At 36.4% G+C, this 23,855-nt stretch overlaps 1 protein-coding gene across 1 annotated transcript in view; it reads right to left on the bottom strand.

Moving 5' to 3' along the window:
- Nucleotides 1-23,855, bottom strand: part of gogo (thrombospondin-1 like protein golden goal) — a 1,102,148-nt gene that overhangs the window by 224,413 nt on the left and 853,880 nt on the right. The window contains exon 4 of the mRNA XM_081752697.1: nt 1,313-2,452. Within this exon, the coding sequence (XP_081608823.1) occupies nt 1,313-2,452 (1,140 nt within the window). The remainder of the gene's footprint in view (nt 1-1,312; nt 2,453-23,855) is intronic.

The raw sequence follows: 23,855 nt of genomic DNA, 5'->3' as shown, positions 1-23,855 counted from the left end.
AATTCCATTGGCTGCACGAGGGACAAACAATCAGATATTCGAAGGTCGTAGAAGAGTGACGCTGTTGATGTTGTTTACCTTGACCTCACAAACAGAGGACGAAGAAAATAGTCTACTTATCGGGTTTAGCTGCTGTAATGAGAAATAACAAAGAAAGAAACTAGATGAATATAATAGCAATATAGGGTTAAGCCAATGAACTACTATGTTATATTGAAAATGCCTTGGAACAGCATTAGCACCTCTTTTCACATGTGACTCTATCATTTGTCAATTCTTCGTTAACACTCCCACACTGGCCTCGCCCCCAAGTTTTTTATTGTAGTTTCATTGTCTTCAAATTTAATAACTATGCTACTGGAAGTTTTCTGTTGTACACTCTCTACATGTCCTAGACTCGTTGAAAAGAACAAGCATCATTTGCCTGTTCCACTATAAAGCGCCATTAGCCAATTAAAGTTTAGAACAACGTAAGCATACAAGAAGTTTTGTTTACTGTTATTTAAAAGTAACAGGGAACAGGGAGTAACATTACTTACAGCTAATCAGGATTTAGCATAGACGTAAGAATACAAGACGTTTTTTTTTTTTTTATTGTTGGTTAAAAGCGAGAGGGAGCAGACCTTAACATGACCTATAACCAATCAGAATTTAGAAAGCGGAGAATACAAGTAGTTTTGCTTACTATTGTTTAAACGTAGGGCCGCAGTGGCTCAGTGGTAAATCGTTCACCTCTGGTGAATTGGGTCCTTGATTCGATCTCATCTCGCTCGAAATAAACTTTGTGTTGGACAAACATCGTGTGCGTGGGTTTTCTCGGTGTTCTCCCGTTTCTTCCCACTTTACTCATTCTACCATTCCACTCATTTCTTATCATCACCGTCTCCTTTAGCCCAGCCGGCGTAACCATGGGGCGTAAAACTGAAAGATTTCATTTTGTTTAAAAGTAAGAGGGAACAGAGTGTAGTGGTACTTATAACCAATCAGAGATTAGATCAACGATTAGTTTTGTTTACCGCTGTTTAGAAGCAAGATGAAACAGGGAGTAATAGGGCTTACAGCTAATCAGAATTTAGAATACCGGAAGAACACAAGAGGTTTTGTTTACTGTTGTTTAAAAGCAAGAAGCAGCAAAAGTTAATATGACTTATAACCAATCAGAGTTTAGAACTGCTAGTATTGCTTACTGTTGTTTACAAGTAAGACGGAACATAGAGTAATGAAACTTATAACGAATCATGGGTTAGAACAACGATTATTTTTGTTTACTGTTGTTTAAAGGTAGAAATAACAATGGTGCACTAGCACTTACCTCTAACCGGTAATGTGGACACACAGTCTCTTCTGACTTCATTGACAGCTCCAGTAGATGCTGTATTAATATATACAAAACAGTATTCTATGTAACGCTCACTGAACAGATCACAGCTAAACAAAAGACTATGACGGTCCTTGATAACAGTTTTCTGCGCAACATACTCTTCTGTGGTTGGTGGATACAAGGAGCTGACGTCAGCACGTAGTTTCGCATACACCCGTATTGTATCGTGCTCCAGTATACACTTAGGATATTCAAACAAAACAGATATGAAGTCGTTACACGGGAAAATACTCGGAGCGAGTACGTTAAAAATAAATTGTTTACTCCACTCGACACGTATAATGTGACTCGCGGCAACGATTCGAGCATCACTTAAATTCGATACCAGAAACAATTCATACGCGCCCGCTTGCCCGAAATGGGAACAGTCCAATTTTATATCCACACCAGATGTTTTGTAAAATTTCACAATTTCGTGCGAGTACAAAAGTCGACGACTAGGTGATGTTATATTACAATCCGTTAAGTTTTTCCCGCAATATACAAGTTCGATCCACGAATGAAACGGTAACGCTGCTGGATAACAAGCCATTTTACCAAACTCTATTCTTGCGTGAACAGGTGTTTGCGGATACGTTTCCAAAAAGTCTGTAACGTTAATGGTAACGTTTGGCCACCGCACGTCTAGATACTCACTTTCCGCTACAATTCGTCCTTTGTACACCATACGAAACCGAAACCGACCACCGTGCGAAATCAGTCCACATCGAAACACTAGTGTCCCATTGCCTGGTCCTCGAACACGTCTCGAGGCAACCAAGTCACCAATTTCACTATACAACAGCGCTACAGTCACTTCCATATCTTCTTCGACATCGTCTTCAGATTCCGCACTTCCTTCTTCATCTTCTTCGGCGTCCCCATCGTCGTCGCCCGACGAGACGCCACTGATCGGAGTCGACGGGTCGAAATTTCCTGCTGTGAAGTTGTCGAACACAGTGAATGGTGTTGTTGCAGTGTTGGGGCTGATTGTGGTGACATCTGGTGGTCGTGGGATGTTGTACCACACTACCAAATCGCCACAAAGGGCCGTGTGATCTGCAGGCGCCCGCAGTTCGAAAGAGGTCACCACTGCAAAAAGAAAGAAAACAACTATTAGTATTGGTTTTAGGGGACGAGATGAACATATTTCAATTACATTTATGTTACTAAATAACACACTTTTTAGACTAGACACACTTTTCTAAAGTGTCATTACTATTAGGTAATGTATATGTAACAGATATATTTAATACCTTGATTAAAAGTGTAACTTTTAATCATAATTTCGAAGACTAAGAGACAATGTTGAAAAAGTTAATGCTACATTATTGATTTATACTGATGGTAAATATAGAAATTTCCGTATTCTTAATGTTTGTAGCGTGACAATTTAAAATAGCATAAACGAAAAATCAAACTTCTAGTATATAAAGTCAAAATTCTGACACAAACTAGATAAAGGTATAACCAAATCTTACAAGAACTGCTTCCTTATGATAAAATTACTTTTGGAGTTTCTTCAAAGTGGATTTAGGTCAGGGTTACCCCATCTACGAGCGGAACCAATGATGTAAGTAAAAATGTAATATTCAGATTGAGTAAATTATTTTGTGCCAATGATAGCGATTATTTGTTTATTTCTTCGAGTTTACCAACTCAGCATTATGCACCAAGGCTAAGGGAAAGAGAAGCTGATGATGAGATGGATAATAATAGTGAGAGGATAAAATTGGGAGGAAACGGGAAAAACCAATGCACACGGTGTTTGTCCACCATAAAGTCTACTTAGTGTGAGCTGGGATCAAACCAGGGATCCAGGGAGAAATTGTGATGATAGTGATTATATTTTGCCATATTAACAGTATAAAGTCGTAAAACTATATTATAACACAGTGTTCTAATTTTCTTAAATATTTTGAATGATAAGAATGCATCAGAAATTGCACATTTGTTACTTTCGTGAATCGCCAAGCTTTCCCTTTAAGGAGTCCTGACCTCACGAGTGTGGGGCGTGAGGCCTGGGGAAACCACAGAACTTGTTTCACCTACTGAATGGTCTTCGTATAGGAGTTCCCTTCAAAATATGATTTCTTTCAAAATTATATTATGTTAAAGGCATAAAATTATTATATGGTAAAGGTATAAAGCAGTGTTGCCAGATCCGAAGCTCAAAAAGTAGCGAGGTTGTGCTCTAAAACTAGCGTACCGCTATTTGAACTATTTGTACCCTAAACATAAAAGGGAATTATTTTACAAGTATACACTTTTACTAATCATATACATCGATTTAATAGAAACACCTGGAGCTGGAAATACGTCAGATGTCTGAGTTGCCAACGATTAGGAGGCGACTGAAGTTCACACTAGCGGTGGTGTCTTAGGGCAAACTGCATATTACATCGACTCACTGTTGCCACACTTGGTACAATTGTACCAAATTCAGCCCTTTTTGTCATTCAACGGCCCGTTGGTACCACGCTGTCATTTTCAGCCCCTTTTGTGAAAAAGTTGGTACAATTCTACCCAGTTCAGCACCATTTAACAAATACTTGTCACGTTTTTAAAAATGTCAGTAAGACTCTTCGTTACATATGTCAGTATACCTTTTACAAATGTCAGAATACCTTATATTCTTCTTACATTCAACTATCCTCCTTCGGTCGTGAAATAAGAGAGAATAAATGCAATAATTTATATTTTAATATTTTATTATAATGTACTGTTTACACACGAACTCGGAGATGATTGATTTGTTCCTACTTTTATGTATATGGTTATTACACGATTTTGGTGTATTGGTCACTTTGAAATAGAGACGCGTTTGATTTCCTTACAATACATACCGAAGATGATAATTGTTTTCCCCTTTAATTTGCGGTCTCTGTTATAGTTGCTACGTGCGAGAAAAGTTTCATTTACTTCCACGGTTGTTCGGGATCCTCTTGGATATTTTTTAAAAAGAACAGGGGGCGAGTGTTCTATAACTTTACCTCTTTTAGTTTCGTGTTATAGAGCCATGTAGTCTACTATTAACACTGATATAGGATAATGAATTCAGCCCTTTTTGTTTCAATTTGGTACTATTTTTCAGCCCACTCCAGAGCTTGGACTGTGGCAACACTGCATCGACTTGTAGAACTGCAGTGTGGAGCGAACTGGGTAGATGTAGTTAGTATACAATGAGCGACCTTTCTGATTTCCAAGGAGATATCTACTTAAGTCAATTTTCTAGCTCTTAAATACACTTTACAACGTTTATAGTATGATTTTTCATTTCCTTAATTCATTCACTAAATTCTTTATCTGGGAGCCATGCATTTTGGAAGTTTTTATTGTAGCTTTACTTAGCCATTTTATTAATATGGATAATACAGTAACACAATTAAATTTGCGATGTTCACGTTTACACAGTTCCGTACAATCATTAGACCTAGACATTCCTGAGACGCCAACACGGTCAATGATATTGCAACAGCTTAAACTCAACAGAAGTCTAGTGCTGTCAGATCTCGAGATTAAAATGTAGTGAAATAAGGATTAAACTAAACCCTGTTCGGCCTAAGCTCTGAACTGCGATAAACAAAGGCACGTGAAACCAAATCTCGCTGATTTGCTGTTGGCCTACCGACGCTTGTACTCCTCCGCAAAATAGTTCATATGATTTGATTATTACTTTCACTATGAAGCTTCATATAAAACTACTACATTATTATAAATGACAAAAATATAATACGGATTATCTAATAATACTGCAATCGAGTGTCGTTAATGAAACAATACAAATAAACACTAAGCATGCGCAGTAATTATGGCGCCAATTCAACTGTGGAGGCGTATTCTGCTTTTAAGTCTGAAAGATGGATCACATGAATCCCGGTTCCGCGAGTGTTGTGGTGAAACAAGCAACAAGGTAAACTTTACTCACTAAGCAACAATTGTTTACAGCGAAGTTCAAATTTAAAAAAAAAATCTTTTGAGCTTTTTTCGTTCTTTTCTGCTCCTGCTGTAAGTATCTGGACAACACGAGACAGTATTGTCAAAATACACTTGTATAATTTACTCCATCATTAGCCAATCGTACTTGCGACAAGCGGAAGGATACAAATATTTTGTTTATCGGAGTTTAGAGCTTACGCTGAACAGGGAATAGTATCACACATGCTTATTTTACTAGAACTATTCTTCGTTGTGAATAGAATATTCATCAGACAAAACTTTTGTTGCATTATATAAAATTAATAATTTGTTATTTCATTATGAAAATAACAAAGTAAGATATTATTAAGAGCTATAGGCTGCAAATAATTAAAAATAGCTCAAAAGTAGCGTGTCACCCAATTTCAAATTTTGCTATCGTGGGTACTAAAAAACCCAACAATAGCCCAATCTGGCAACACTGTTACGAGGGCCATCCGAAAAGTGCTACCATTTGCGCTGCATGAAGCGCTGACGACTCGGGGAGCCGCTGGGCAAGGTCGGACCGCGTCAGTGGCATTTCTGCCTGCTCTGTGCGAGGTTGCGTGACGCTAGCAGTGTCTGTGTTGTGTCTGTGCTCGTTTATAATGATTAAACGAATTGAGAACCCCGCCAGTTGTGAAGTGAGAGCCGTGATTAAATTTCTTAATGCACGAAACGTTCGACCTTGTGAAATTTATCGCCAATGAAAGGAGGTGTATGGAGACAATGTGATGGACGAGTCGTCTGTTCGGCGCTGGTGTCGCAACTTCAACCTGGGGAGGGGGAGTACACACGATGAGGAGCGTTCAGGGAGACCATCTGTCATTACAGACGAACGGCTGAGGTCAGTAGACGAATGCGTGAGGAAAGATCGGCGCGTCACAATTGATGAACTCTGTGAACATTTTCCTAATGTGTCTAGAACAATTGTTCATGAAATTGTCAAAGACCATCTGCATTATTCAAAAATCTGTGCAAGGTGGGTCCCTAGCATGCTCACAAATGAGCACAAAACCAAGCGTATGGCAGTAGCACTGACGTTTCTGGGACGTTATTCCAATGAAGGAGACTCTTTCCTGAATCGCGTCATTACACAGGACGAAACATGGATTTGTTATGCATCACCTGAGAGTAAATGACAGTCCATGGAGTGGCATCACGCTCATTCACCAACCAAACCAAAAAAATTGAAGAGAGTTCCGTCCACCAGGAAACTCATGGCAACCATATTCTGGGATCGATGAGGTGTACTGCTCATTGATTTTATGGCCCGTGGAGACACAATTAATGCAAATGCGTATTGTGAAACATTAAAGAAATTACGGCGGGTAATACAAAATCGACGGCGAGGTCTGTTGTCTATAGGCGTCATTCTCCTTCATGACAATGCCAGGCCCCATGCAGCTGCGAAAACACAACAAATTCTGCAGCAATTAAAGTGGGAAACCTTCGATCATCCACCGTATAGCCCAGACATGGCCCCTTCGGATTTTCATCTCTTTACGAAGCTTAAAGACTTTCTGGCGGGAAAAAGATTTGACAGCGATGAAGAACTTAAACGAGGCGTGACTACGTATCTCAATACGCTGGCGGCGGAGGACTATGACGCTGGAATACAAAAACTCGTCACACGGTATGACAAATGCCTCAATTTGCTTGGTGATTATGTGGAGAAGTAGTGTAAAGTATGCTCTTTCCAATAAAAATGTGTATATTTGTTAATATGTACTACTGTGTCTTTATTGCACAAACGGGTACCACTTTCCGGATGGCCCTCGTATAAAGATCCTAAATGTAGACAATGCTAAAAATTGAATCTTGAAATCTTTCAATACTTCTCTAAATAATCATTCAAAAGAGGATTATTTAAGATTCCTTAAAGAAAGAGGTTGGATTGGGTTTAAGTTTAGCGTTTGCGTTCAGCAGCGAGACTATATGAAACGTGGATCTACCGCTTAACGTGGAATTCGAACCACAAAAGCTGCCTCCTGGAATCGAACCCGAGGCTCCCACAATGAAGGCAAGTACGCTACCCACATAGGTACTAGTGAGCTCCAAAGGAGGACGTCTAGTGGGCTTAAGGCCGCAGAAAAAGGTGGATCTCTTTATCCTCTCCATCTTTCAGGGAAACTGAGGAGCTTCCTCTTGGCTATGTAGATAGCGTGTGCTCCTTCGGCGTGGGAGACCCAGATTTGACTCTTAGTGAGAGCTCATGTGGTTCGGATCCCACGTTAAGTTGTAGACCTACGTGTTATGTCCCTCGCTGCTGAAAGGGACTACACTCAAATCAAGCCAAAATTAGGGAAAGTACAATCGAGAAAATCCATAACACCAAGACAAAATTCAAGTATTGTAGGTAGTACCCACACCTTTATTGCCAAGAAAACACATACGACCTTAAGGTATACAACACCGTAAAAAATTTACAACTACCTGCTTCAATTAGTCAGATATTATGTTTTAAAGACTGTGTATATATATTAATTTGAAATACGTTATAGAAAGTACTAGAGTTACTTTGTATTCATTATAATTTTTTGAAGTGATCATTATAATTAAAGGTTTGTTCTATGTCACAAAATTACAATAAAATAATAAACAAAATTACTGTTCTTAATTAACATATACTGAAATAAATACTATAAAGGCCCATATCAAGACCTCTATTAAAAATTACGCATCAGTCCTATTCTTGATTGACCAAAATGGATTTAAAAAAAAAATGCCCCCATTACTTGAGCGCCTGCGGTAGGATATTTGGATTTTTGGATTCCGGATATTTGGCTTGGCTTTCGAATATATATTATCATCTTAGGTTTTGATTCGGATCTCTCATCGGTTAGAAATGGGATTGTCCGTTAAAGGCATTCAGACCTCTGCAGCTGTTTCGTAGCGTCCAAGGTGGGCCTAACCTGTCTTACTAGGATTTAATATTAACGAGGAAACCGATTCTAGTAATACGAAATTGTGGGCGAGTTTATGCGCAAACGAAGTGTTTCTGTATTCAATTAAATCCATTAGAGGGAAAATCCCTCGATATCAATCGTTCTGAAGATATAGAGGAATAAGGGAAGGCTGGGCTCGGATATTGTGTGAATTTTTGAAAATTTGGCGATAGTACAAGTAAAAGAGACTTTTTAAAATGAAGAATTCTTTCATCCACGAAATTTTAGTAATACGTCGTCTTAGACATGAGGGTTACAAAACCGAAGAGTCCATGGAAATTCTAGGGGAAGAATCTTTTGGAGGGGTAAGGCGAAAATAATGTAGTTCCATTGTTGCCTGAAATAGGCGTGTAAAGTGTCTATGTATAGGTTTCTTGGTAGGCTGAATCGAATAAAAACATCATCAGGTCAAATAGGATGAAAAATGTAAAAAATTATGGACGTTTGCAACAATAAACAATGTGTGCTTATGTTTCATATTACTTTATTTGTTTCTCTGTAGTGCTTTTGCACAGAATATGACCTTATATTTTTGTTCACTTAATAACGTCTCTGTTCCATTATCAATACAATTATTACATTTTCATAACATCTTTTGTCGTTTTCAACGAACTAAAGACATGATATATTAGCAAGTAATATCCAGGGACGTACGCAGGAATTTATTTCGGAAGGGGTCTAAAACCTTTCGGGAGGGGGATTCAAATACAATTTGAAGCTAAATTACAATATGTGAAAATTTCTAAAATTGCCGCTAAAACTAGACTACATTTACAACCATTTTGTTCTTCGTTGTCAATGGCGTTTGTTATTTTTCATAGCCCCATCTGTTTTGGACCTCGGGTAAAAGCTACGCCATTCACCTCAACATTCAACATAATTTTTATTTGCTCTAGTGCATCTTTCTTAACGTTTATATGCATTTTTAAAAATATATTCACTCGCAACATAGTCGAAAATACAAAAAATATCAGAGCAAAAGCTTTCCTCTTACTCTCCTATATCTTCGGAACGGTTGAGATCGAGGGTTTTTCCCTCCAAAGGAATACATGGTTCACAAAACACTTGGATTGCGTATAAACTAATCCACAATTTCGTGTCACACTTGAATCGGTTTCCTTGTAAGAGTCACCGTTTAAAAGGCAGCTGTTGCAGAGTTGACAGGACCGAAAGCAGGTTGCAATAAGCTATGAAATGCAGCAAAAGTTTGAGGACAAAGAGCGCAAGATAAGTGTACTTAAACTTTCAATTAGAGATTTGCAATTTTTACAGATATAGTGATGGTATCTGCTCGTTATTTTGTAAATATTCCAAGGCAAATGTTTAATGTTGTTCCAGAAAAAAAAAATATAACGACTATTGTGCTGTGAAGAATATGGGTTGAAAAATGTTAGAAAAACAAAGCCCATGGTGACTGGAACGAACCAATCAGTGTTAAATGGGAGGAGGGAAGAAAGTAGACCAGATGATTTGTTTTCGATATCTGGGTAGTAGTATTAGTGATGATATGAAGTGTGAACGTGAAATAAAAGCAAGGATAGAAATGGCAAAACAGGCCTTTAGGAGGAAGAAAAGACTATTTTGTGGGACTTTGGATAAAGAGTTGAGAAAAAGATTAATAAAATGCTTCATGTGGAGTATTGTATTATATGGAGCACAAACATGGACATTACGCAAAAATGATGAAAAACGAATTGAAAACTTTGGAAATGTGAGTGTAGAGAAGAATGGAGTGAGTTAGCTGGGTCGAACGGAAAACTAATGAAAAGGCGTTAGAAATGCTGCGGAAGAAAAGGACAATTTTAGATATTATTAAAAAAAAGGAAGAGAAACTGGTTGGGACATTAGCTAAGAAGGAACTTTATCATGAGATACTTGCTAGAGGGTATGGTGACAGGAAAGAGAGGGAGTTGCGAAGGAGACTACAATTATTTGACGATATCAAAACAGAAAAATCGTACGTGGAGACAAAGAGGTTAGCGGAAGACCGTACAGCATGGAAGTTTCTGAGTTGCAGCAAGTGACCTGCCAACAATGACAGAATTCCTATGGCGATGATGATGACTATCTGGCAATGATAGGTATTTCAGTGCTACTTTATCATTAAGATGTGTGAGAAGTGCGAAACCTCTCACAACATAAGCATTTGAAGCTGACTGTATAACAAGAATTAATTAGAACGATAAGGACACCAGAGAAGATGTAGGAATTGTTTGTCATGGAAACATGAAGAGTGCAAAGGCCTTCCTCATATTAAGCGTCCAACATTTGCATTTTTGTGACCAAACTTTTATTTATTTTTACCTATATACATAATTATTAATAAATATGAGTGCTAAGAATATGTATGGTTCAAAAATTGGCAGTGAATTCTATTATGAATATTGCTGAGTGCCATTGCTCTACCGGTAGGGCAATTGAAATCAAGTAGCCAGGATGTGTGTTTGGGGGGGAGGCAAGCGCTGTTATAGGTACATATAGAAAAATTACAAACAAAAAATATATAAACATAAAAATATATAAAAAATTACAAACATCAAAGTGCCACAGTACATTGTCGGATCTCTTTGGGGGGGTGCCTCTGCCCCCCTTCCCTACGCCACTGGTATACTCTTACAGGAATAATTAATAATGACACCTGACGAAGTGATGTAGATATACTACAAGCTTTGCTCTTTCTAATCCATATTTTGTCTTCCATACAGTTTTTGAGATTTTTGCAATTTCTCTTCTCAACTAGTCGCCATTCTTTGATTTCTAACTAGATCTGACAGAAGTGAATATTTTTCTGCGACGATGATTATAAAAATAATGAATAGTTTCCTTAGGCATTATTATCTTTTATTTTGCAGTTCAACAACTCACGATTATGACTTTTAGGCTAAAGGATTAAGAGCCTTAGGCTTTAGGCTAAAGGATTAAGAGACGTACTAAAAATAATACAAAAAATTACCATTTTTCTTTTGCTTGTTTCTCATAAATGAAAGGAGATAATGAAATGCAACTTACCACAATCATAGATAATGTTATTCTAGAACAGAAAATATAAATCTGAAGAATTTTCAGTGCTGCCATCCATAGAAATTACAGTGTTGCCAGAATAACATTTCACCCAAAATCTAAATTAAGGCAGCTACTATAGAAACGAACTCAATTGCATTTGATTACGTATCATGCTGTCTTGGAATCCTGTTAACTACTTTTTAAATAATAGTTCTATTTAGTTTGTAATAAACAAAAATAGTTTTAACAGACAATTATTAAAATTAAATAATAATGTTATTTTAAACGTAGTTCACAGGGTACCAAAACCACATAATACGTAATAAAATGGAGTTGAGTTCGCTCCTCTAGTCACTGCCTTAATTTAGATTTTGGGAGAAATGTTATTGCGGCAACAGTGTAATTCCTATGGATGGCAACACTGAAAATTCTTCAGATTCATGTTTTCTGTTGTAGAATAACATTATCTATGATTGTAGTAAGTTGCATTTCATTATCTCCTTTCACTTATCAAAAACAAAGCAGAAGAAAAATTGTAAATTTTGTATTATATGTAGTATGTTAGTATCTAAATGGAATGATAATGGAAGAATTGATGAAATGAGAATGTGTGAGAAAACACGAGTACCCGAGGAAACCCTTAATTAACTACTCATGTGTTATTTTGCTTTATGTTCATTGATTCTTGAGCACCTTACGAAGCACGACAAAAAGGCGGGAACTCCATTGTTTTCAGACAACACTAAACACACAGGTCAAGAGCAGACTGAAGCAAAATCTCTCTCTCTCTCTTTTTTTTTTTTAATGAATGCGTTGTTTTGTCTGGTGCTTTATTGCGTCCTTGTTCGTGACTTTCAAATAGAACAGGCAACGGATAGAAAGAACCACACATCATCACAGGTGACCACGATCACGTGACAGCACGATTCGTCACGCAAGGCAAGGCAGGGACAGATCGAGAGAAGCGCGTTTAGCAGTGTGACAAACTAGGTTACCTTAAGTTGTCATACTACAAATGAAAGTCACAATGTTTGTGACTTAATAATTCTTGAACCACCAGATCAACCTCGATTAAATTTTCAACACAGATGAAGTTCGGATATGGGAAGGTTTTAATCATTTTACTTTCACAGTACAACGTAGGAATGGGGGAGTAGGGAAATATATATATATATATATATTTAAAAAAAGCTTATTAATACTTGAACCACCCGACCGATCTCGACCAAATTTGCCATATACAGTAGATGAGATTCAAGCCTGGGATGGATCTTATCAATTGACTTTGACAATGCAACTTAGGTGATAAGAGAGGAGGTATTTAAAAATGATCAAAAATGAATGTGACTATTTTTGTGACTTAATAACGCATGAACCACGCGACGGATCTCGATCAATTTTTCAGATTGTATGAGGTTAGGGCCTAGGATAGTTTTTATCGTTTCACTCTGATGGTGCAACTTAGGGGTATAGGAAGGAGAGGGAGATATCTATCTATCTATCTATCTATCTATCTATCTATATATATATATATATATATATATATATATATATATATATATATATATATATATATATATATATATATATGTATGTATGTATGTATGTATATAGTGATCAAAAATGACCCATATTAGTGTCAAATCCATAGTTGCGGTATCGCTGAGACGAACACTGACACTTCCGATGCAATTTAAATCCAAATGCAGCCCTTTATATCAAAATAAAACGCACTCTCTCCGTGTGAAGAACTAGTATTCTGCTAGTAAATTATAAATATATATGTCCAATAAAAGATCTCTTTTTATTCTTTTTTGGTTTTCTGTGTACAAAATAATACACACTCATAAATCTGATTTGTTATCTTAATTGGCTGTATTATTTTCTCATCATTAGCATCAAAACGTTTATTTAATTCATTTAACAGTGAAATTCCAGTAAATTCCTATGCATTCATTGTTATATTATATAAATGAAGTAAAACCTTTAGTTTAACGTCCCACGTTATACCCTTTAGGCTAATGGGGATGGATGATTAATCAAAGTGAATGATTATGACTTGAGACCGGATATTTAGGCATTACAAATCTGGAAAACAGGCAGTCAAATAGACACTTAAAATTTTAAAAAGTAGGCAGTAAAATAGGCATTAAAATGTAACTCGAAATAATGAATATAAATATACATTACAATTAAAAAATAAGTTTAAGTCATAGCTAATGTTCATATAATAGAAAAACACGTCTGTTTCTTAATATTTTCTTTTACTTTATAGGGTAAATTTGGGTAAATCCGGACAGTTCTGATGTTTCTTTCTCTTACTACTACCCCGCTAAACGAAAATGTCCAGTATTTCGTCATATTATTTAATGATATGTTGGTATGCAAGTACAACTGATAAAGTTTTCCTGGAATATCATGTTAAGAAATAAAAAATAATAATTTTCTGAAAGTTGACAAAATATCTGGTTTGCAAATTTGGAAGGATGAATCCGGACAGTAGGTTGGCAATTCCGGACATTGAACTTTGAAGGAAGATATATACTTGATAGGTATATTTTAGCTTACTATCTTGCTACACTAACATTCTAACATGATAAGTAGAGAATATAAATACATGATAAATACATTCAAACTACTAACATAGCAATTTCTATACTAATTACTGTTGAAACTGTAAGCTAAATGTACAATAACTACCACTTTAGCGTGTAATCATTAAACATAGTAATCACATTTGTTTCCTTTAGAACTACATTGTACTACTATTTTTTGCTACTAACAACTAGATTATTAGTAAAATGTATAATATGTGTGCGTAAGACTAGCATTTATTATTATTATTATTATTATTATTATTATTATTATTATTATTATTATTATTATTATTATTATTATTATTATTATTTGCGTTAATAACGTCTGCCAGTTTCGTGAAGCACTAGTCATAATTGAGACACATCGTCCACAGATAAAATATAGTTCCTTATCATCTTCCACACATCCTTCATGAAACCAGGTCTTACACACAGTACAGTACACCCAGGAACTACGGGTGATGGTTCACCTTTTGCTTGATGATGGTGCGTAATAATACTTTCCATAAAATACACAGTTGTTCTCAACCATACCTTCGATTGTGTTTGAGAAGACAGTTTGAAACAAAGTGCAATTCGTGACATTTAATCTTTTAGCAACTCCTAGCCTTTGGGTTGTGGGTTTGGAAGAAGCAACAACAGGAAATGATAGAAATCGGTTAAGTGAGAACTCTGAAGGTGATTGAGACGTGTTTAGGGATGAGTCTGATGACACAGAAGAGGAATTCTTTCCAGCTGGTGGAGGATCATATTCATTCGACAAAAGAAATTCATGTTCCCGAAATTATTGCGGATCAAATGGGAATATACCAGATGATGTAGCCATTCACTAGTGTAGAATTTTTGAGCACCTTATGATTAGCATTCTGTAATTTAGTTGTGTTTGTAGATCCTAAGATAATTTTATAGTTTTTTCTGGTGATTCCTTGGAGCCTATTTATGGCAAAAATGAATAGACGGTAGAAATAAGCAATACACCTCATGTACTATTTCACACTCATAAACGTGAAAAGCGAAAGAGGAGAGAATGTTCTGAATCCTCTTAGTTCATTAATTACATTGTCCGGATTCACTTTAACGTAATAAACGTGTCCGAATTCACTCTTCCCTAAACGTCCGGATTCGCCCGTTTTGAGCACCGTAAACACATTTTTTTTAAAATACAAATCTTAACGGTATAAGAGGGGGATGTCATTTTATAATAATAGAAAACGGCCGACATCAGTATCGAATCCATAATTTTCGTGAAGTGAATAGTTACACTCTCGATGCTGTTTAAATCCAATTTCAAGTCTCATCTGCATGGGGGGGATAAGCTAAGAAGCGGTGAAAACAAGATATACAAATGATCGATATATGGAATCTATATTACATAAGAAAATATAGATTGCGGTTTCGGAAAAGCAGATGACCCGCTTTTAAAATGACTTTTAGAACACAAAAAGTGAAATGAAATCTTTTAGTTTTACGTCCCACGTTTATGCCTGGTAGGCTAAAGGAGACGGTGATGATGACAAATGAATGAAATGGTGGAATGAAGAAAGTGGGAGGAAACGGGAGAACCCCCTGGGAAACACACACACACATGATATTTGTCCGCCACAAGATTCATTTGGCGCGAACTGGGATCAAACCAGGGATCTCATGCACTAGACATGAACGCTTTACCACTGAGCCACCGTGGCCCCCTTTTGGAACACAGTTACTACTCACCTCATGCTGGAGTTTTTTTATTATGTCAATTTGATTAACGGATGTGTTTAAGGAGAAGATGATATTCCGAAATTTATACAAAGCGTAGAGCATCATATGGAATTTTAATATGAAACTTTCATCGGAATGAGTATCTTAAGGGAAAGAGGATTGAAATATTAAAAAAATATGTTCTCCCCGTGTGAACAATAGGCGTTTTAACTAGTTTTATTATGAACAAGAGAATCATGCTATAAATTTAATAGAACATTATAGTTAGCATGAAATAAATATGATACTACTATGGTATAGCTTATTATTTATATAATTTTACACGTGGGACATCACATCGAAATAACGCTTTCCCATCTGGCTTTCTGATCAAAATTTTTAAAAACATTTTCCAAATAATCTCACAGGTTCGCAACACTGAATTAACAAACAACCACTTCCGTAATATTGTAGTAAAGAAACAACGTTGCCAATTTTACTAAAACGGGATGCAATAAGGTAACAAGTACAGACGGTTATGTTTCTCTGCCACGCAAAAGACATGTAATTTTCCTGCCAGCCAAAACAAAAGCAGCGAAACAAACATAGTTCTATTTGAAATCGATGTATTTCTAGGAAGACGAAAAAGAAACTTTTGTGGAACGGCAAATGGAAAAAAAATGAACACCTTCATTTTGTCAGTCAAAGCAGTGCCATCTATTTTGTTATTTTCTTTTATGAGCCATAAAAGAAAATCAATGTATCACTCATCGGTATTTGTTTAGAAATTCCTACACAGTCTTCTATGAAGCAGTATTGTAAGAGCGAATGATATTTGGTTGATTAGGAGGCAGGGAGAGTAATGTTTAAAGTTGAAATGACAATCATTGGGTAAATATTAGAAGAATAAAAGCGCAGATTGGGAAAGACTAGAATGAAAAAAAAAAGAATATTTAATGGTAAAATCTATTGCTTTCTAAAAACAGATCAACATTTAACAAAGTTAATTATCAACGCAGATTATACCTATAACCTAGTCAAGTAATGAAATCAAGTCTTTCAATTTAACGTCCCATCAGTGGTGGATCTAACCGCGTGGCTTGGGGTCACCCCAGTTTCTTGAGTGAGAAAAATAATTGAAGTATTATTATATATATTTTGAAAGCTTGTGGTAAGCGTTGCATTTTTATCTTTGTAGGAAATTTTTGAAACCTTAGATATTCCTAGTTTCTGTTAACGAAGCGCGTGAACGGATTTGAAATTAAAATAATTTGCATAAACTCATGATATACCTATCACAATCTGAGTTCTGGCTGGCCCCTTAGTTTTTAACTTCTAGATCCGCCACTCTGTCCCACAATTATGCCCATTAGATTAAGGGAGAAGGATGATGGAGCCAAGTGAATGATGATGGAAAAATTGGTGCAATGGTAAAGTGCGAGGGAACGGGAGTCCCCCAAGAAAACGAACGGATACGGTATTGTCTACCATAAACTTACTTGGCCAGGATTCAACTAGGGACCCAACCACTGCCAGGGTGTAAGTGCTCTAAAAATGAGGCACTGTACCCCATTTTAACTAAACCCTAGTAACAGAGTTAACTTGCAAACCACTTGCTGCAAGCTTGAATTGCAAGTCGGCCAAGCTTGCATCCAGCCTGATTGGAAAACGTGCAAGCATGCCGCAAGCTCGATTCCAGTAACGAAGTTACATGGAGACAACCTTGCATTCCGTGTTTCAATCAAGCTTGACGCAAGCGTTTAACAAGTCAAGTCAAGTCAATAGCCAATGAACGAACAGTAAGCTATGACGCTCTGCGAAGGGTCTATAGCATCGCTTGCAAGTACAACAAAACGCAGATTGTATGAAACAATGCGTTTCAAATGCAAGCGTAGAAAGCCAAAAGCCAAGCACGCTCCAATTGGCCGAAAACTTTCTTGCTACTAGGGAAGTAATAAAAAGAAAATAGCATACCGTAAAAGCTTCCTTAAATATTATCAGCTTTTAACGGATGAAATGTCCAAAGATGATAGATCTGATTGAGCTAAACAAAATGTTACAAGTGTAAATACTCATGCGTAGTTTTCGAATTTACTTGTACGTTGAAAAATTTATGCTATACGATACCCATGCTATCAGTATATATATATTATTACTACGGTTAATTTAATGTTAGAAACTTTTCGAATGAACAGAAAAGTATTTTGAAGCAAAAATTTGCTCTCATCTAATAATAAAACAGAATTTACTGAGATTATTTATTTAAAAAAATGAGATTAGATGCTTGAGAGTACCCATAATACACAGCTCTAAATGAAAGTGCCATCCTTCCTGAGTATCACTTAAAAAAAAAAGACAAGCAAATTAATTTTAAAATTGATTTCGGTAAGGGCTATATGTTTAGAAATTCGAGATTTATTTATTGAAATTTACTGATTCAAAATTTATATTGATTTTCACTGTCCAGTAAGGTACGATACCCCTACTCTTGGGGGTACGAAGAAAATCTCATCCTCCTCCATTCACACAGTCAGCTAGAGAATCTCGTGAAAGCTTACGTTTATAAATTGATCTGGATACGTTAAACGGTATGGCCTCTAGACGAGTGTACCGTATATACATCAGGAAGAACGAACGGCTGGATGAACAGATACAAAAAGTTTCTTTTTTTGCATATAGAGGCCATTAAACGTGCAAACACGTTGAAATCTCCAGTTGGATATATATATATATATATATATATATATATATATATATATATATATATATATATATATATATATATCGGGTGTTGCAAAATAAATGTTACAACTCTTGGGAGGTGACTCCTGCCACTGAGACAAGAAAAAAGTTCTCTTCAACTTTCTGCTATCGGACATAGTTTCAGATCTACAAGGTGCCGAAAGCGTGGGAAAATGACTTTCGGACGCCAATAGTTCGGAAACTATCCAACATAAAGAGGACGGGTAAAAAATCATACCTGCTCCATTGAATTTTGCATGTTTCACAATCCTGCCGTGCACGCGCAAGGGATTCCCCAAAGGAACGTAGGGAGTCCCGAATACTCTGCCAAATCAAACTTGGTCTAAATGATATGAATTGATAGGCTTTCTACCAGGTAACAATAATTCATTTGTCTTAAGTCGATATCTGGAACAAATACAAAATGGCGGACACCTTTATGCCCGTTGTGTGTGGTTGCATAATCGCCAGGTACGGATGCTGGCCAACAGTGACGTTCTAAGTATTAATTGTAGCGAATTTGTACTCAAATGCTCTAGAAAGACATCTGGAGTGTCGGTAGAGTGTAACAGATGAAGCAGAGTGATTCACATGTGTGGAAACACGTAACGAAAAATGCCCAGAAATGCACTCATACTCAGTAAACGTGAGTTCAAAGCGTCGGAAATGTAAGGATTAGCGTCAAGAACATGAAAGCCATTGCTAATTCACCAATAATATTCCTTCAAACCGATGCAATAGGATATCAACGGTTGCATACCAATAAGGATGCAACAACTGAGTCCAAGTTGAAATTGGGGGGCGCGGTAGCTCAGTGGTAGAGCGTTCACCTCCGGTGCTTGGGGTCCCTGGTTCGATCACAGCTCGCGCCGTGTGGACTTTGTGGTGGACAAACACCGTGCTCGTGGGTTTTCTCGGGGTTCTCCCGTTTCCTCCCACTTTCTTCATTCCACCATTTCACTCATTTCTCATTATCACCGTCTCCTTTAGACTAAACGGCATAAACGTGGGACGTTAAACTTAAAGATTTCATTTCATTTTTCAAGTTGAAATTGTGGAATGGACTCACAAAGAAACTGGGTAAACTAAAGAAATGTCACTAGTGGGATCGCATGATCGATATTGAAATGTGGACAATGTGTGTGTTGATATCAACATGTAGCTAATGAACAAATGTCAACATGTTGCACTACTGCTGGGACACCATCTCACGTGTGAAAACTAGGAAAATAACGTTGTACATTCTGCTATTACATCTGGTGCACCTTTTGGTAGAGCGTAACTAGAACACGATAGTATCAATGTCCCTCTTTGTTTGGGCATTGTCTCACAGTCGACACATATGAAAAGAAATCTCTTAATGCATTGTTCAAATTCTGATAGCGCGTGAAAATAACAAACTTATATCATGTTCCACGTCTTCTGAGACATATGACGTACTCGAAATATAGGAAAATACCTCCAGAAATTCGTATCTTACACACACTGCACATGCCAAGACAAAGACGAAAATGAACCGATTTAGCACATTTAACACTACAGCTGGAACACAGTAGTACTCCCCCGCGTTTGCGCGATTTGACCTTGAACTCATTTTTGTGACGTCATAGGTCAAAGGTCAATGACCTTGGTCCGGGGTCAATGACCTAGGGGTACCTAGGACCACCCCCTCTAAATTTTGGCAGGGGTACCATGGCCCACCCCCTAAATTTTGGCAGGGGTACATAGGACCACCCCCCTTAAATTTTGGAAATTGCCAAATCTAAAAATTTGGTATGGTAGCCTAGGACCATAGTATGTACCTCTATTAGTATTGGGTGTCTATGTCGTTCCCTTTCATGGGTAAAAAATTGCCAAAAATTCAAATTTCGGGGGTTTTTGACCTAATTTATCCCCTTTGGTGAGGTGTTATTACCCTATATAGTTATATGGGCGTATACAGGGGTCCATTGCCTTTCATAACATATGGGTATATTAATGCACCCCTTTAAATTTTTGGGAGGGGTACCATGGCCCACCCCTTAAATTTTGGAAATTGCCCAATTTAAACATTGGGTATTATAGTATAGGACCCTAATATGTATCGTGATAAATTTGGGCGGTCCACCTTGTTTCCTTCTAGGGGTACAAAATTGCCAAAATATAAACGTAAGCAATACGTTATACCACGTGTTTGGTTTTCGACCTAATTTATCTCCTTGGATGAGGTCCTATTACCTTATATAGTTATATGGTCATGTATAGGGGTCCATTATCTATCATAAGACATGGGTACATTGGTGCACCCCTTGAAAAATTTGGGAAGAGTACCTTGGCCCATCCCTTAAATTTTGGAAATTGCCAAATCTAAAAATTTGGTGTGGTAGCCTAGGACCATAGTATGTACCTCTATCAGTATTGGGTGTCTATGTCGTTCCCTTTCATGGGTAAAAAATTGCCAAAAATTCAAATTTCGGGGGTTTTTGACGTAATTTATCCCCTTTGATGAGGTGTTATTACCCTATATAGTTATATGAGCGTATACAGGAATCTATTATCTTTCATACGATATGGGTACATTGGTGCACCCCTTTAAAAATTTGGGAGGGGTACCTTGGCCCACCCCTTAAATTTTGGAAATTGCCCAATTTAAACATTTGGTATTATAGTACAGGACCCTAATATGTATTATGATAAATTTGGATGGTCCACCTCGTTCCCTTTTAGGGGGTACAAAATTGCCAAAATATAAACGTAAGCAATACGTAGTACCACGTGTTTGGATTTTGGTCGATTTTATCCTCTTGGATGAGGTCCTATTACCTTATATGGTTATATGGGCGTATACAGGTGTCCATTACCTTTCATAAGACATGGGTACATTAATGCACCCCTTGAAAAATTTGGGAGGGGTACCTTGGCCCACCCCTTAAATTTTGGAAATTGCTCATTTTATATATTTGGTATTATAGTATAGGACCCTAATATGTATTATGATAAATTTGGATGGTCCACCTCGTTCCCTTTTAGGGGTATAAAATTGTCAAAAATATAAACGTAAGCAATACGTTGTACCACGTGTTTGTTCTTTTGGCCCATTTATCCCCTTGGATGAGGTCCTACTACATTATATAGTTATATGGTTATGTATAGGGGTCTATTTCCTATCATAAGACATGGGTATATTGGTGCACCCCTTGAAAAATTTGGGAGGGGTACCTTGCCCCACCCCTTCAATTTTAGAAATTGCCCATTTTACACATTTGGTATAATAGTATAGGACCCTAATATATATTACTATAAATTTGGGTGGTCCACCTCGTTCCCTTTTAGGGGTACCAAATTGCCAAAATTTTAGTACAACCACGTGTTTGGACTTTTGACCTAATTTATCGCCTTTGATGAGGTGTTATTATCCTATATGGTTATATGGGCGTATACAGGGTTCATTACTTTTCATAAAACATGGGTATATTAATGCACCCCGGGAGAGGTACCTTGGCCCACCCCTTAAATTTTGGAAATTGCCCAATTTAAACATTTGGTATAATAGTATAAGACCCTAATATATATTACTATAAACTCGTTCCCGTTTAGGGGTACAAAATTGCCAAAATATAAACGTAAGCAATACGTTGTACCACGTGTTTCGTTTTTTTACCTAATTTATTCCATTGGATGAAGTCCTATTACCTTATATCGTTATATGGTCACGTATGGGGATTCATTTCCTATCATAAGACATAGGTACATTTGTGCACCCCGTTTAAATTTTTGGGAGGGGTACTTTGGCCCACCCCTTTAATTTTGGAAATTGCCCCTTTTACATGTTTGGAATTATAGTATAGGACCCTAACATGTATTATGATAAATTTGGGTAGTTCACCTTGTTCCCTTTCATGCGTAAAAAAAATTGCCAAATTTTACTACAACCACGTGTTTGGTATTTTGGTTCACCCCTTGGATGAGGTCCTATTACCTTATATGATTATATATTTATGTATATTGGTCCATTCCCTATTATAAGACGGGTATATTGATGCACCCTTTAAAAAATTTGGGAGGGGTATCTTGACTATCCACTCAGTTTTAGAAATTGATTAATATAAGCATTTGGTATCTTCGTACAGGTCTTCAATATGTACCACTATAAATTTGGATGGTCCACATTGTTCCCTTTCATGGGTAAAGAACTACCAAAAATCAAATTTCGGATGTTATTGACCCCTATTTAATACGTTATATGGTTTATTACCTCTATATGTTTATGTTCTCTTTTAAATTTGGGAATTATCAAATAACAAAATTCGGTAAACGTTTTCTAGGACCCATTGGTATTCCTCTTATGGCCAAATATTCAAAATTTAAAGGTTATTGACCGGCTTTATTATTGAATAAGTACAGGATTTATTACTTTTTCATAAGACACAGGTGTATTTGTGTACCAATCTTAAATTTTGGGAGGGGTACATTTCTTATTGTCATATCAATAATTGGTAATTGTTCTTTGGGTAAATCATTGTGATCACGTGATCAGTTATTGACCTATGATGGGATTAGGAGTCCAGGACATTGGTACATTGAAATTTTGTAGGATAATTTGAGAATGCGTCATTGGTATTGATTATTACAGCCAAATATAAACGTAAGCAAGACGTTGTACCACGTGATTGACCTTGATGAGGTAGTGTACAGGGATACATAGCTAACCTTATTGAAACTTATGACTCATAGTCTTAAGGGAATACATGCTACAACACTGGCAAAGTTATTGTTGATGCAATTTGATTGGCTGATCACTATCTTTCGTGCAATCTGATTGGTTGATCACTATCTTTCGTGCAATCTGATTGGTTGATGAGTTTTAAATCTTTGCTGTATTCAGTTTTAAGTTTTGTTTTACATTTAAAAATCTTGTTTTCGTTCAACATTTTGCACTCAATGATAAATATGATCAAAACCGTTTATTTGTTAATCGAATAGTTAAAAACCGGATAAAGTTTGACGGTTAACCGTGAAACGTAAAAATTTTTTAGTTTGAAAATTTTTTGTTTGAAATTTTTTGTTTGAGAATTTTGTTTGAAATTTTTTTTGACAACTTTTGTTTCAAAATTTTTTGTTTAAAATTTTTTTTGTTTGAAATTTTTTTCGTTTCAAAATTTTGTTTGAGATTTTTTTTCGTTTGAAATTTTTGTTTGAAATTTTTTTCGTTTGAAATTTTTTGTTTGCAAATTTTTGTTCGAAAATTTTGTTTAAAATTTTTTGTTTGAAATTTTTCGTTTCCAAATTTTTTGTTTGAAATTTTTTGTTTCAAAATTTTGTTTGAAATTTTTTTCGCTTCAAAATTTTGTTTGAATTTTTTTTGGTTTGAAATTTTTTGTTTGAATTTTTTTTTCGTTTCAAAATTTTGTTTCAAAGATTTTTGTTTGAAATTTTTGTTTCAAAGTTCGAGTTGACATTTTTAAAAGTTTGTGCACTTATTAGTAAAGAACTGGAACTGTTTAGAACAAAAACCTCTGGCAACATTGTGGTGCACGTCAGAACTTGATATTGCAACGTCATCAGTTTTGCATCATATATAAGTAT

The sequence above is a fragment of the Thermobia domestica genome, chromosome 3, assembly GCF_964235325.1.
Source record: "Thermobia domestica chromosome 3, izTheDome1.hap1.1, whole genome shotgun sequence".
NCBI classification, from domain to species: domain Eukaryota; kingdom Metazoa; phylum Arthropoda; class Insecta; order Zygentoma; family Lepismatidae; genus Thermobia; species Thermobia domestica.
Note: the sequence above shows the minus strand (reverse complement) of the source record. Positions and strands in the feature narration are given on the sequence as shown.